This window comes from Chaetodon trifascialis, chromosome 16 (genome assembly GCF_039877785.1).
Source record: "Chaetodon trifascialis isolate fChaTrf1 chromosome 16, fChaTrf1.hap1, whole genome shotgun sequence".
In the NCBI taxonomy this organism is placed as follows: Eukaryota; Metazoa; Chordata; class Actinopteri; order Chaetodontiformes; family Chaetodontidae; genus Chaetodon; species Chaetodon trifascialis.
The window spans coordinates 3,181,354-3,197,656 of record NC_092071.1 but is presented as its reverse complement, the minus strand read 5'-3'; the positions used below and the strand labels follow the sequence as shown (position 1 = coordinate 3,197,656).

The window sequence follows — 16,303 nt, the reverse complement described above, 5'->3', positions numbered from 1 at the left end:
TGTGTTTGTCTCAAAACATGCACACTCACCCACAGACACGCACACGAACAACACACGCAAAAAACACACACTCAGAAAAGCTCCCCTATTCCCTGCGCGAGAGTTTTACTTGTAATCTCAAACTATTTGTGTCTCCTCAGTCTTTTTCACAGCCTCAGAACACAACGAAAAGGATCTGAAATCATTAAAAAAAAGAAAAACGAAAGGATGCCATTCTGTTAAGAGCGCCAAACCTGGCAAAGACGAAAGAAAAGCAACAGAACCGAAGGCCTAAAGTCATAAAACGACAGCGACGGCGACGCACGGAAAGCAAATACTGTTATCGAAGAAGAAGAAGAAGAACCAGAAAGGTGTGTGCGGGGGGAGAACACACAAATGACGATAATGTGATTGATACCATGAAAACAAACGAATCTTTAGAAAGTTCACAGTCTTGTAGCTCCCTGTACCAGGGGATGGGGGGTGGGGGTGGGGCTGCGGGGCGATGGAGGAAACACGTCTGACTTCACTTCAGCTGCTGTGACAAAGCTCACGTACATGAAGGCTGATATGCACACAGCTGGGAAGCCTTCGCCTTCAACATCTACTGCATCATTTATGCAAACGCTCTGGTCACAAATCGACAGACTCCAGCTGAGTTTCGGTCGTTTTGGACCCCAGAACCAGGAACTGAGAATCCCTTTAGCGAGCTTCCGCCACATCTGGAGAACTGAGCTCGTGAATTTATGTTCGTCTGACACAATTTTGCATGTGAAGAAACACCCGAATCGTCGTGCTGATCAGTGTTCGCTGTTTATTTCTGCGGCTCCTGGTCCGTTAGGAGCTTCGGACCAGAGCTGGGAGCTGAATTTTAATACTTTTTCAGTGCTTCTGCTGTCTCATTTATCTGTTCTTAGATCAGAGAGCTCCACATTTAGATCAATAATTTTGCCACTGCTCCTCAAGTCAAAATGGAAAGTTTAGAAAAACAAATCAAAGTTCCTAAAAAGGTTCCTGGAAAGTTCCCGCTGTGAAAAGGGAAATTTTTCCCCAAACATCCGTCCGATATTAAACTTTGGCTTGCAGTCACATGACTTCCCAACTCTGGACATGTACACAGTCGATATCATCAGACAGAAAGAAGCAGCTGAAGTGACATCTCGCTTCGAGTTCAAAGACAACACACACGTCTCTCCTCCTCTTCCTCCTCTTCCTCAGATGGATGGATGGATGCATGTGATGGATGGATGAACGTCCCTGCTGATGGTGTCCTTCATCCTTCTCTTGACGTCTTGTGTGACGGGTGGGGTAGAGTTGGAGGATGAGGAGGGGACTGTTTTGGGGCGGGAGGGTCGATGGGTGGACGGTGATGATGATGATGATGACGATGATGATGATGATGATGATGTGTTGAAACACACACAGTAAAAATCCGCTAGCCGCCACTGCGCACACACAACCACACAGACACATTCCTGATATTCCTGTGATTCCAAGATGAAGAGGAGGAGGAAGGAGGTCTTTATCTGCTGATGGGGCTTTAAATCCTGATGTGGGGGGAATCAGGAAGTAGAAGACGTTCATGATGGGTGGGGGGAACTGGTACAAGATGTGCTGTGAGGGACTTTGAGACATCAAGGGGTGAGGGGCTGGTTGATCGGGGGTTGTGGGTGTTTTGGGGGGGGTCAGAGTTCACATCATGACGTGGCGGCGGCGGTGCAGGGAGAGGTGGTCGGACCGGGAGAAGGAGCGGTCGCACTCGGTGCAGCGGAAAGGTTTGATCCCCGTGTGCTTGCGGAAGTGTCGAGTCAGCTCGTCGGAGCGGGCGAAGCGCCAGGTGCAGCCCTCCCAGGTACAGTGGTAGGGTTTCTCTCCTGGAGGAGGCAGGAGACAAGGAGAAGAGTTAGGGTGGAGGAAAGGATGGGAGGATGCAGGAGGAGGAAGGGAAGGAAGGAGAAGGCCGTGTTAGCTGACTTCAGCTGGTCATTGTCCTACATTTCCCAGAATTCCTGACTCAGCTCAGTGAAACCAGCCTCTGCCTCTTCTATGATGACAGAATATTTGTAGAAAATGGTGAATATATGGAGATGTAATATTAGACAAAAGCATTTGAACTGTTTTTTGTTTGTTTTTTTACAGCTTTAAAGAACCAAATCCAGCTTCCTTCACCTTTTCAAGTCTTTGCAAACCTTCAGCAAAACGACAAAGAAAATATCTTTTCACAGCCTTTCCTGCTTTTGTGTTGCGGCAAAATACGCCTCAGTACCACAAACAATCACATCTTCTTCTGGCTCATTTATTTTTAGCTGTCAAAGCGACCTTTCAGTGGGCGTTTGCAGGAAACGAAGCTCCAGGTTTTGAATGAGAGGGGTCAAACTGCGAGGAGGAAACCTTCGTCGGGTCTCACCTGTGTGTATCCTCCTGTGGGCTTTGAGGTGGGAACTCTTGGTGTAAACTTTTTTACAGCCTTCATAGTCACACATGTGGATCCGCCTCCTCTTGATGTCCGGTGAATCTGGATCGACGGGCTCTAAGTCCATGACCGACCTGGAACAGGAAGAGGAGTGAGGGACGCTGATTACTGATCGAGACACTAAGAGACAACATTAACTTTCTGCCTGATTGTCCCAAAAAACATCCCTTTGACTTATTTCTTGCATGAAAAGAAATTACAGCATCTTTGATATGAGAATTCCAGTTATTCCTAGAAGATGAATGTGAGCGTTAAAGCCTGAATGTTGTCAGTTTAAGCTCATCACTTCTGTATTGTTACGGGCGTGTACATCAGCATGAAGTTATTCCGTCATTGTCCCCAGTCTTTACCTTAATAACCTGAACCTGTTGATCATTTTACAGCCTGCTGTTCGACATTCATGTGATGCATCGTTGCACAACAGAGCAACACGTCTGTCGTCAGCCCTCAGGTTGATGTAACAGTGATTATTAAGGCCACCGGGGGGCGTCGGAGAGTCAGACTGTGTTAAACAGCTGCACGACAGCTTCCACTTCAGCGTTACTCTCTCTCTCTCTCTCTCTGTTGTTTACTCCTTCATGTCTTCTCACCCTTCCATTTTTTTATTCCTCCAACAAAAGAGAGGATGTGACTCAACCATCCTCTTCTCTCTCGGGTTCATTCTGCTGCTGACTCGCTCCCTTTTACATTCAGTCTGTATCATCACATATCTACATTATGCTATTAATACTGCAATGTCAGTGTCTGTTCTCTGACGTTCTGATTGAACGATATTTGTTGATATTGATAATCATGATGTAAATTAAGTTGATTTAAATACAAAAAACCCCTCTCTGTGTCTATGCATTTTACAGGGAGGTGTGACGGCAAGCTGCATTACGAAACCATGTTTACACCCCAGCTCTGGGACTGCCCTGCCCAGCAACACACACACGCGCACACACACACACACACACACAAAACCTTCCTCACAAAAAATAAACACAATACCCACAAACACACTTGACTTTGTTTCTATTAAACATTCTCTCTCTCTGACCGCTTTTCTCTTTCTATGTCCCACACACACACACACACACACACACACACACACACACACACACACACACACACACACACGCACACACACAGCAGATTACAGCACTAAGCTAACCGTCAACGCCCACACCCTGAATTTCAGTTAGTCAGGCGGCCTCGCCCGCTGGGTGTGGCAGAAGCTCTGTCCTGATTTACTAATAAACACACTGGACATACACACAGTCACGCAAATACACACCCACACACAAGTGCGCACACAGCACGTGTGTGTGCGCACTTGTATGAACCCTCACTGGAACGGTAACCTTCACTCTGCAGCCTTACAAGCAGAAACCTGTCAACTGTCCACACCTTCCTCAAGAGGACCGAATGGCCTCAGCTGGGAAGTGTGTACTGAGCACGCACGCACACACACACACACACACACACACACACACACACACACACACACACACACACACACACACACACACACACACACACACACACACACGCACACACACACATTTGTCCCGCTGTGATACAGCCAGGACGTCTCCAGCGTGCTCTGCTGTACAGAGGGTTATATAAGGTTATATAAGTGTCCAGTCAAGGCAGCGCTGCAGTAATGTAATTAGTCAGGAGGCTGCAGGGGAGGGAGGCGATCCACACAAAGACCGCATTTCCCAGAAACCCCGTTGCGCATTAGTGCCTCTCTCGCTGACTCCTAACGTGAACTTTATGCTGAGATTACATCACACATAGTTTCAGCTATTTATATCCCGTCAACGGCTTCACAAACGTCGTATTTATGATGGAGGCTACAGAGGAAATGCTTACTGAACTATTGCTGAACCACGATTGGCTGCTGGGACGGCGTGGACAATCAAGCGCCAGCTGTGGAGTTTTCTAAGAAAATTCGGAATAGTTCAACATTTTTGGAATTGTATGCTTATCCGCTTACACTAGAAAGTCTGACGCCGCTCTCATGTCTGTGCATTATGTATGCAGCTGGGGTTAGCTTAGCATAAAGGCAGCTAGCCTAACCGCGCCTCTAAAGCTCACTCTTTAACTCGCTGTTATACCTAAAGAGAAGTGTAACAACAGTTTATGGTTGTAAAGGGAGTCGTGTGGCGACTGTTGGCAGCATCGTGGAGTTTTGTCATCGGTGCGGCCGCCATGACGGATGCTGGGCGGGCACATTAACTGATTTGCTTGAAGAAATCAGTCATAGCTTCTCCCAAAACCACAAACTGTGACTTCTCCATTCCTGTTTGGGTTAAACAATGCTGCTTCTCTCATGCTGTCAAACCGCGTCTTGCTCACGCCAACTTGCACTCTTCTTCTTCTTCTGTTCTTTTCCTGATCTACTGCTCATGTTTGCGTCATATTACTGCCACCCGCTGCCCGTGTGCGGAACTGCATAAAACTGAGGGATGCAGCTGCACTGTTGTTTGGCAGAAACAGACTTTGATCTTAAAAAAAGACTTAAAACGACTGACATCCAGGCCAACAATGATGAAATGTTCCAAGCCAGATTTTTAACACTTTCCAATCTAATAAATAAATGATGCGTATTTGTAGAACAGATATAAAGTGGACTGGAGATCTGAGTATTTTAAGATCAAATCATACTCACCCAGCGTCGAGGCTCTGGGCGCTGAGGGAGGCCGATCCAGACTCTGTACCACTCTCTGCATCGCTGTCGCTCTGGTACTCCACCGGAGACGTCGAACCCGGCTTAATACGAACTGCAGAGGGGACAGGATGACCACCGGGGGACAGAGGAAGGGGGACAGACAGCACGAGCGGCCCAGAGAAAGAGATAAATTGGTGAATTAAATTAGGAAATGGAGGAAGCAGAACAGGGGGTGGGAACAGACAGGAGGGGTGGGAACAGACAGAAGAGAACAGCAGGGGGTTAATAACTTCTTAATAGTGATGCCTGGATTCCAGCAACTTAGCGAGACAAAGGCTCGCTGCGAGTGTGTGTGCATAGTTAGGTGTGGCCTGCGAGGCTGCGTTGATGGAGGATCAAATCTGAGGCCAAACCCCGAAACAGGCTAAAGCCTCCTCGTGCAGCCAGCCTGCTTCTTTCTTTCCCTTCTCAACAACCTTTTCCCAATGTCGCAGCAGGAGGCACAACATGTGAACAGATGTTAATGGAAAAATATTCTGCAGAACTCAAACACAATGCTAATTAACAAGCAATTAACCGTAAGACAAATCTCTGGAGGCTATCAGAAGCCCCCGCTGCTTGTCCTCAAGTTTCAGCAAGCTGTTCGAGACACATTCTGGGGCTTTCCACCTCGAAAGAGACGTCCTTTAAGCTGCTTCTGAATTCTTGATATCTCAGAGTAATTGGCTGCAAGATATTTCCTGTTGGGTATTTAGACATTTCACCTCCACTTCAGCTAACATGCAGAAGGAAGACGACCTGTTGTCTCGGCGTGAGATTGATATCTAAAGCGGCTCGTTCAATAGTTTTATCCAAACAGCTGCTCCGATGACTGCGTGCATGTGAAAGATGTCACCGCAGATCATGATCTGTTCTCAGATAATCTGCGTCCGGGTCAGACAGCAGCACTAATTTATTTAGTCTATCGGTACATTACCCCCTCAGTCTCTCTCCACCTCCCTCCCTCATCGCTCCTTCTTTTCTTTTCCCCTAAATTCACAATTTGACAATTTCACGGGCCGCTGCTCGCCAGAAACGATCTCACCAAAGCGGAAAACACGACATGAGCAAACAAAGAACAACTTGTGCATCACAATAAAAGCATAATGAACGAAAACAAAAGTGCAAATTACTCCCCGACCCCCCCCACCTCCTCCTCCTCCCCCCCTTTTCTGCAGGAATGTGGCAGCCATGCTGGTCAAAGTCCACCCAGGCTGCAGAGAGCACGGAGGGGAGGGGCGGATGGAAGGGTGATGCAAGGAATTTGGGTGGAGTATGTGTGTGTGAAGAGGGTCACACACCAAAAGAAGTGCTCTTTGTCTCTGGAGACAATTAACCCCCCCCCCCCGATCCCTCAGCCTTCCTCTCTCAAAAGCTAACCGACCCCATCTCGTCTCCTCTCGACCCTGCAGCACCCCACCCCCACCCCCACCCATCCTTCCTCCATCTGCGTCTACCTATCCTCCCACACAGCACACGAGCAGCGAGTTCCAGCCGCCTCCTGCTCACTCGCTCTGCAGGTACACGAAGAAGCAGGAAATATCAAAGTTAGCGTCTCCCTCTCCCCCTTTCTCCCCCTTTCGCCCTGTCTGGCTCACATCTTTGTCTGTGCGCCTCCTCTCAGTGTTGCGCAGCTCTCCTGGACAATGAAACGCAGCAAGAAAACAGCATTTCAACGTGGCCTATGAGCACCGCCGGCTCCTTCCCTCACAGCTGAATGTCCAGATTCCACCCTGCACTCACAAGATTAGATGATATTAGATTCCAATAGTTTAGGGAACACTTGAATGACCCCTCTGAGGACACAGAGTAAAAGACAACCCTTCTAAGTGTAAGCTACTGTACATGTGAGATCATGTTCTTGATATCTGTTTGGCTTTCTTTGCCATGAAGGAAACAGACCGGCCAGGGTGGGAAACACGACACTGTAAAACATTACTTAAGAGAAGTCAGGCAGGAAATACAATAAGACAGCTTTTAAACAGAAACAAAACAGTATAATCATGACCCAAACTGTCCTCCGTTAACATCCGTCACAGTTTACAGAACAACTCCCTACTTACTAACATTTTAAGTGCACTCACTTCCAGTTTCACACCAAAATAAAGTTCAGATGCACGAACCATTCCCTCAAACTCAGTCATCACAAATGAGGCCCAACTTGTAATCTGGACTCATCCTTTAAAGAGCAAGTTGAAAATCTTATTTTTGTTGACCTCAAGTATTGACGTAAAGGTCCCGGGCGTGTCGGGACAGCGTGCCATCACGGTCAGGTGAGGCTCCAGGTGTGAAAAAAGCTGCTTTTTAGCCTCACTGCTACCACTGGCTGACATTTACAGCCACTGGAACGAGCAAAGCTGCCAAACACAGCTGTAAAAGCCCAGTGAAATGGGAATAATACGCTTCATTGATGTGGTCTTTTTTTGTGGAACACTGTGCTGTGGTTGACAGTGAGGGATCAGACTTAAGCGTGAGCCAATCAGCTCTCAGTTATGGAACAAGCAGCTGGAAAGATGGGACTGTTGAAAACTTAATTACAGCAGCGTGAGCACAGACTGTTTTCCAAGAGTTTCAAGTAAAGCAAATGATGAATTGACTGTTTTTCTCACTCACTGTGGATTACTATACATAAAACAGCTTGTGTGCATGATATTTATTTCTTACAGATCTGGAAGAGAACAAAATATTAAGACTTTGAAAACAGTATATGTAGCACTCTGCAATGCTGCTGGGGAATGAAGTTAAGCAGAAAAGGCAGCTTGAGAGCATCTTCAGGGAAGTTGGAGCGTTTCTAGCCGTCACCGCCTCCCTCGTCTTTATTCCTCTCACCAAGGTGAGCTGATCTGGCTTCGCTGACGGACTCCGCTGCAGTTTGTCAAATGGGTGGAGGCCTGTTTTGCCAGCTTGCCTGAGCAAATGTCGAGCTTCCCCTCGTGTTTACTCAGGGACGGATTACAGCTCCTTCAACCTCTCCGTCGGCCGTTGCTTAACGCAAATCGACCGGATCGCTCGGAGAGTTTGAGGCGCCGCTGACTAACGGCTGACATGACGACAGCGGGGTGAACTCTGACTTTTGAGAGCGGCTCAGTTTAGATACCTCACCTCTGCCTCTGATTAATCTTAATGTCAGAGAAGGTCGGGACATTTCAGGAGCGCGCTCAGGTACAAGTTAAAAAATGACAGATTACCAGACACTCAGCGACCTGGGGTTACTCCGCCTACTCATAAAGAGAAAACTGAAAGCGTTTTGATTTACGAGACAGCCACAAACCTTCCCTGAGAAAATATTAGGGGATGGAATCAGCTGTTGAAACACTGACAGATGCATTTCAGTCGGGAACATTCTCCCGCAGCGTATCTAACATTTCTTTCCACAAGTTTCCTCATTTGAGCGGGAATATTAATCATCCGGACAGACGGAGAGCTTCTACAAAGACAAAGACAGACAGGCAGATGGACAGCGAGTCTAACATACCGCTTAACCACAAACGCACACCGTGTCCCTCTCGAGACACGCCGTCCTCCTCTGAGGCCGACAGCCCGCCGTAAATGACAGCGTGGGCAAGAGTGACAGAGCCACAGATGAACAACGGCAGGTGTGACGGTCAAAGACAGAAAGCTAGAACGAGAAGAGAGGTCTGGAAATATGACAACCAACCAAACCGCCTTTTTCTAACTGCTTTGGAAAATGTTAACTGTCTCTCTGCTATGCTGGTGACTTAAACACCTTCTTACCCAGTGCCTGATGCTGTATGATGTTTTCATATTAGCCTAAATGCTAAACTGAGGCAGCAGCACAGAGCAGCATCCAGTCCACTGGTAGTAGTTCTGGTAGCGTGGGAGGAACCGCTGTGCAGCACATCAAGGACACAATCTATGAGACATCACATGAAGTGGGGCTAAAGTTACGTCCTGGATCAGCTCCCCACAGAGGAGGATGTGTCATCGCTTGTCAAGAGGGGAAGTAAAGGTAAAGTCACCAATTATGGGAGCAAATTTGAAAAAAGCAGAGGCCTATTCCTCCACATTAGATGAGTCACTGCTGGTGTTTGGATTTACACAGGAAACAACGGAGAAGGCTGCTTGGACTGCAGCAACAGCAGCAATGCTAACGTGTTGTTCGGCATGTAGCCGTGCTAACATGCAAACACGCCGGCCTGGTTGCAAACCTCTGAGTTAATGCCAACACCTCAGTTCACTCGTTACTGTCTGCGTCCGCAGTTTGCAAAACAAATGAGCCAATCGGGCCTTTGAAGCGGGGTTAAGAACTGGCTCATCTTCCTGTGCCAGATTCAGAAAAATGGCGACAAGCGTGAACGAGATGGACGCAGCTACACAACAACTCCTGAAGCGCCATATTTACTTTGACTTGACAAAGGTTAAGCGTGTCAGCTGACAGTGATGTCACTGCTTATTGATTTGGGCAAAATAAAATGCTGTAACATGCTGACATTTACCTGTTGTTAGCATGTTAGCACACAATGTTAAAATTAATCTCAAACTACAGCAGAGGCTGATGGGAATAATACTATTTGAAGCCATCGTCGCCACTCACCGGATCCTTCTGAGCGCCCGTCACTGCCTATGAGCGGCACCGTGATGGCTGCCGTGGCCACGCCGTCGGTGGGCATGGTGGTGTAGACGACAGGCAGCGACTGCACCACCACGGGGATGGTCTGGAGCTGGCCCACCTTGCTGGGCATGCTGACTGAGGGGATTGTGTGGATGACGTGGAGGATCTGCTGGCCTCCGGCGCCCTGAGTGGCCAAGATGGAGCCCGGAGAGAGGACCTAGAGGGGCAAGAGGGGGGGAAAGTGATCAGTCTGACTGTCCTGAGCACACAGCAGCTTCCAGGATCACTGGAGGAGGTGGGAGCTCGCAGGTACCATGGAGCCTATCGATTGTACTGCCGAGGGGACCGGTGTGGCCGACAGGCTGGGCTGGGTCACGGCACCGCTGGGCGCAGGGTTGACCGTGGCGCTCGACGTCGAAGCGGGAAGCGAAGAGGTGCGAGGCTTGTTGAGCGACAGGTCAACGGGTTCGGTCTGGTCCTCGGCGGGGCACGGCGGGGGCGAAGACGGCTCTGTCTTGTAAACCTGCGGCTCCGTCTTCACCTTCAGGTCTGTCGGCTGCGAGCAGTTGTCACCTACATCTGCCTGCTGGAGAGGACGGAAATAAAAGACCATTAGAAAGACGGAAATATCTTACAGATTCAGGATGCGTCAGGATAGAAAAGCCCCTGAAAGAGCATTTACGTCAGGATCCTCTGAACCCTGCTGATGAAATCCTTCAGCTGCTCGGTGACATCAGGACATCCAGCTTTCACACACTGACTCCTCAACTCAATCTATCCTGTGCTTAAACGACAGCATAGGAATGCTCCCATTGGCAGGCCGATGTACTAATTAGACTGATGTAATCACAGTGAAGGGGAGCGTGCCAAAAAATACAGACATGCTGCGTTAGTGTTTGAAAAGCCAGCAGGAGACACACAATCCACCAAAACTGAAACAATTTCATTATTTTCCTCTTCTGCAGCGAGATTGAGCTGGAGACACACGGCCACGGCAGCAAAGGCTTGTAAACAAATATTCATGTGTATTATGGAGGCGCAAAGGAGGAGGAAGTCATTTCAGACGTCCAGCGCTGAAGGAAGGAGGAAGTCCCACTCATTGTCTGTGAGGAGACACTGTCAGTCTTTAGGAAATCTAGCTCTTTAGATAAAAAAGAGCCTGTGTACATCAAAAAGTTAACCACAACTTTTTGTGCAAAAGTTCACAGAGTTCAGTTCTGCCAGGGAGAGATAAAGATGGCACTTCTTCTGATGAAACTTTCAGCGGTTCACATCCAGATTCTGGGTCAACGCTGGAAGAACTCAGCAACTACAGCTCGGTCTTTTTTTAAGGATTATAAAAACAAAGAATGTTGAATTTCCCAAAGCTATGATTTGCCTCACGATGACTGGATTTTGTCCATAGCTGCTGCAGAGCCTCATGGGTACTGTAGTATTTGGGAGTACTTTATGGAGCAGTCTACACTGATGCCTGTGCCTGCTTTTAATACTGTGCACCTGGATCAAAAAGATATGTGTCATACCTTGATTTTTACAGCAATCAGGCACAGGAAAACAATTAGAACTGTATTTAACTGATATATTGCTAAATTATCCATGAGCTCTGTTGAGGAATATTAAGGATATGTATTAAAAAACTTCCAGCTGAGAAAAACACTTCTGAAAGCAGATCAGCCCCGTGCAGACTGCCTATCTTTCAAGGTGTGACCACATTTTTCAAACCAGTAAGACCGACTGCGTTCCTTTGAGGAGCCGCTTCATCCAGCATCAGTGCTTTCATATATCTTGCATCAGGCTTTTTCATGTTACGCCCTAGTTTTCCCGACCTCCTCAGGGGATCGGAGCACCCCATTCGCCTCTACAGCCACCCAGGGCTCAGCTGCCATGTAGCTGGAGAGCGCGGGGAACAATGGCTGCTGTGTGGGACACCGGGGGGAGGTGGAGGAGAATGTGAGGGATGGGGAGAGAGAAGGGCTGGACGGGTATAGAGAGAGGCTGGTACTGACTGGGAGAGAGAGAGCAAAGAAAAAAGGAGAAATGGAGTGAGAAAGGGAGCAGCAGCGAGCTTCCAGTCCAGGACGTGGCCTCCTTCCAGTTCAGCTGAGCGTAGCTTGGCTCTGGGTGAGGAGGAGAGGGTGGAGACGCCGCTACGCCCTTTTATCGGGTCACACAGTTCAGCTGGAGGCTGGGCTGTGTGACGGTGGACGAAGGCGCAGATAGAAACGTTGTTAAACATCCTCCCGCAGTCAGCTTTCATCACATATGCAAATAAGCACTTTTAAAGGAGTGTACGGACAGTTTTGCATATTTTGGTGCATTACAGGTCGCTACACGTCACATGCAGCACACGTACAGCCGTTTTTGGCATTCCAGGCAACCGCTTTTTCCTTCCTCAGAAAAAGAAAATTTGACTTGGCTTGTAATAAGAAATCCAGTCGGTGAACATTTTTTTAGCTCATTATTCAGACAGGTAATGCAGCCACGAGGAGGAATCAATAGTCTCCTTGATGGTGCGTCCAAGAACACCCTGAACCGAGCTCCCAGCGTGACGCTCGTCCTCTCTGCTCCAACTGAACTCGTGACAAAAACGGATAGAACGTGCACAGAAACTGGCTGAGGAAAGGAGGAATTTAAGGAGGAGAGGAAAGGAAAGGAAGGCCAGTGAGAGGAGATGAGGGAGGAGAGAGAAACTGGGGGGGATCAGCAACCAAAAGGAAGCGGGGCCCTAACGTGATTATAGACGGCCTGGAAAAAGAGAGAGAAAAAAAAAAGAAAACCTGAAAAGAAAATGAAGTGTGGAAGAAGTGAGGGAGTGGATGAGGCAGAGGAGAGAGAGGAAGAGGCGAGAGAGGAACAGAGTGGGTGGGAAAGGCCTAGCGTTGCCATGGAAACTGGGAGCTATCAGCTGACTCCATGTTTTCCACTCGTTCCCCCACCCACCACCCGACTCCCTTCCCTTCCCCTCCCGGTCCGTTCATCTTTCCATCTCTTCGCCCCCACCTCTTCCTCCCTTTATTTTCTTTCTCTCCCTCGCTCTCTCCATCACGACCACACCCCTTTCACCTTTCCCTCCCACACCCCCGCCTCTCCCTCCAGCATCTCTGGCTCCCCACATCAACCACACCCTCGTCTCTTCCCACCTCACCCTCTCATCCCTCGCTGGCTCCATTCCCACCCACTCACTCTCGTATTTCTCCGTTCCCTCCTGCTTTTCTCCCCCCCTCCCCTCCCCTCCTCTCCTCTTTTTCCCGGTCGCTCAGATTAAACCCACAACTCTTTAGAAAATCCCCCAAAAGAGGAGGCTGAGAAAGAAAGAAATGAAAAGAGAAACCTCGCCGGACTCCTGCGAGCTCTGTGATCTGAGATACAGAACGAGGAGGAAAAAACGAGCAACTTTCTGATACGAGGACCGAGCGGTTAGCTTAGAAACGAGGATATATGGCAGCTGGTTAGCCGGCGTGAGGAAGCAAACTCCTCTTCACACAATGCTCAGATGATTCTGTGTGCTCCACATTTTGATTTGTTGGCCCATCACAGATCACTCATTAATGTGAAAGTTTTCCACGCTGTTTGGATACAAGTGTTTGCTGTCCGAGAGTCAAAGGTTTTCTGTCCAGTCCTGCATTTTTAAGTCCTTTTCGATTAACTTTCAAACGGCCAAACAATGCAAACACACTCAGATCTTCTCTGCTAGATGTGCACAGGTCACTTCAGCCACATGAAAACAGGCTATAGTGAAGATCAGACATTTGGCTTATGAGAAACACAGTCACTGAATGGGAATTCAAGGTTAGAACATACAACCTCAGAAATGTGCTGTTTTTCACCACAGTACATCCCTACCAATCCTGACCTGAACACACAGACCCTCTGTGTTGTCTCACACAAAGGCAAGAAACTGAGCCTCACTTCAAATCTTAACCTTTCACTCGCCCTGAAGCACAATTAATTTGCATTGTTTGTCAGTCATACAGCAGCCATAAAACAACGTGAAACAATCGCAGGGATCTTCCTCGGCTGGAACGCGAGTCAAATTAAAACAATAAGCTCAACGCGCCTGAATGCAACACGAAGCCGAGCTCGGCGAGTTGCGGTGGAGCTCGCCAGACCTCTCCGCTCTCTCCCTGTGCGCTTCTCAGTTCAACTGCTCCACCATAAAATGGGTCACCCAGTCTTCGCCTTGCAGTTAATTCATGTGATCTCTAACTTGAATGGAGGCGGGTAGCAGCTGCGACTGTAGGAAAGCCGGGCTGAGAGAAAGATGTAATCTGTCCACAGGACTTTGATCGTGTTGCGCTCACACCGGGTCTCATATAGTGACAGTAATGAGTGATAATACAGCTCTGCCATCGGTACCCTTATGTGCCCACAGAAGGCTTTTTACATGGCGCAGGTTGTACGATTGTGAGAGAAGCTGCAGCATTTATAATCTGATCAGAGCAGCTTTTTTATTTTCTCCTTCCTGGTTTCTCCTAATTTGAGAAGCACCGCAGGGACTGACTCACCGCTCTGCGTCACCAGGTGCGTTGGGGTATCTGTCACGTGACTGCGCCGGTTTAACAAAGGGTTAACAGGCAGCACCGACGGGCTAATCAACACACCTTTTTGTCTGCAGCCACATAACTTATTTATGACAGGCTACGCAAGCGGGGCCAACGGCTCCATACCAAACTCCCATTAAGAAATTACATTTTAATGATGCGTGTTTTCCGTGCAGTGTTACAGTCTGCTCCCTGACAGACTGCTGGTGAACATCACAGGGTCACTTCTTTAGTGCGGTGGCATATATCCAAAGCATACAAGCCTCAGTAAGCAGAAGAAAAGATTGACCAATCTTTACACAAAGCTGCACAGAATGCACCCGCCTCCCTACGAGCGAAACAGTTGGTAATAAACGTGTCAGGCTTAGACAGAGAGACAGATAACCTTTTAACAAAGCAGGTCTCGCTCGTCACAAATATCTCTTATCGATCCCAGGAACTTTTGCACAAACTGTAACCGATAAAATAGATTACTTATTACTTCATCTGTCCAAGCCACAGCAGCCACGTTCAGCTTCAGTTGATAACCTGTTGTTCTGCCTTCCTGCTCAGGTAGTACTTTCCAAGTAGCTTCCCTGGAACTATTAGAGGAAGTTATTACTGGCCCAACACAAGCTTTGATCACTGCTACACGCCTTCATTCAGACATAAATGTTGTAATGATCAAGATTTTCTAGGTAGTCTAGTGAGCAGTTAAAATCAACTTATTTGCTTAAGAAATCTGGTCATACGACTACGCGCCGTTCTACCTTTGCACGCCTCATTTCCCACGTTCATTCAAACATCACACAGTCAGTCTGATGTTCCTTATCTTCACAAGTTTTCAGCCACCGTGCAAATGCAAACAGTCACTTGGCAAAACTGACTGTTAGTTCCTGGGTGTTTGGTGGAAAAGGGCCAAAAGTTGCTGGCCAGATGGTTCCAGCGGGAACCAACGACAGACTCTGTAACACTACACTGCTGCGCCTACTGGCCTTTGGTGGAGAACATGATCTGGTGTGGTAAAAAGTAAAAAAACAGCGCACACAGAAAAGGATGGTGCATATAGTCAAAAAAACAGGCTTTCAGGCGATGTCGGGAAGAAATCAATAAGTCCCAGGGTGGACAAACAACACTGTGACTGCTTGTATGTAAAAGGTGAAGGGAGGACAGACAGGGCCGGACACAGTGGGAGGTGAAGAGAGGAGGAAGATGAGAGGATGAAGTGAGGCGGAAGAAGCTGGGAGCATTTGAACACAACTCTGATTTTTGGGGGGAACAAACAGTGTGTGTGCGTGTGTGTGTGTGTGTGTGTGTGTGTGTGTGTGTGTGTGTGTGTGTGTGTGTGTGTGTGTGTGTGTGTGTGTGTGTGTGTGTGTGTGTGTGTGTGTGTGTGTGCGTGTAGTGCGTGCACTGTGGGCCGAGGAGGCGGAGCGTGAAGGCAGATCTGGAAGATACCGTGAAAACAACAGCTGGGGGAGATATAAACCACACAGCCCCGCCCTGCACACACACACATGCAGCTCCACCCCTTACAGTCTGACCCACCCAGTGAAACACCAACTGCCCCCACCCTGCGCTCTATCCCTCTCTGCTTCACCCACCTGTTAGCAGGCTGATCCCAGCGCAGCTCGCTGTGCCTGTTAGCCAGCGCTAACACCGACTCCCAGCCTCGTGTTACCTAATAGGAGTTGCCAGTGTTGATTTCCTGGGCGCTTAGTGACTTGTTGGTCCCAAACGCCCACACCGGACTTCACGACTCCAACCTCAAGCTTTACAAGAGTTTTAATGACAGCTGTGCAGCCGACTGCAGACGAACCTACACTGCAACTTCCCCAATTAAAAGAAAAATCAAATACCAGTTGAGCACTTGGGGCAAATACCAAAAAATGAGGCAACCTGAGCAAGAAATAAACGCAGAGGAACGGAGGAATCCGATTAAGTGCCTGGACGTCTAATTATGCATCTGCAGCAAACAACATTGTGTTACTCACCTTGGAATTAATGCTGTGGGTGATTGTAACATACTGTATGTAGGCATAATTAGCAGACCTTTCCTGAAA

The 16,303-nt window shown here is 48.3% G+C and overlaps 1 protein-coding gene across 2 annotated transcripts in view; it reads right to left on the bottom strand.

Moving 5' to 3' along the window:
* Positions 1-834: 834 nt before the first annotated feature.
* The window catches only part of klf8 (Kruppel like factor 8), a 53,802-nt gene continuing 38,333 nt past the window's right edge, over positions 835-16,303 (bottom strand). Inside the window, exons 3-7 of one of the 2 annotated variants that reach the window (XM_070982230.1) lie at positions 10,034-10,306; positions 9,703-9,937; positions 5,109-5,220; positions 2,387-2,526; positions 835-1,853 (exon numbers count right to left, since the gene is read on the bottom strand). In XM_070982230.1, coding sequence (XP_070838331.1) covers positions 1,672-1,853; positions 2,387-2,526; positions 5,109-5,220; positions 9,703-9,937; positions 10,034-10,306 — 942 coding nt within the window. In that variant the 3' untranslated portion in view covers positions 835-1,671. The remainder of the gene's footprint in view (positions 1,854-2,386; positions 2,527-5,108; positions 5,221-9,702; positions 9,938-10,033; positions 10,307-16,303) is intronic. The other variant, XM_070982232.1, reaches the window with a different exon arrangement.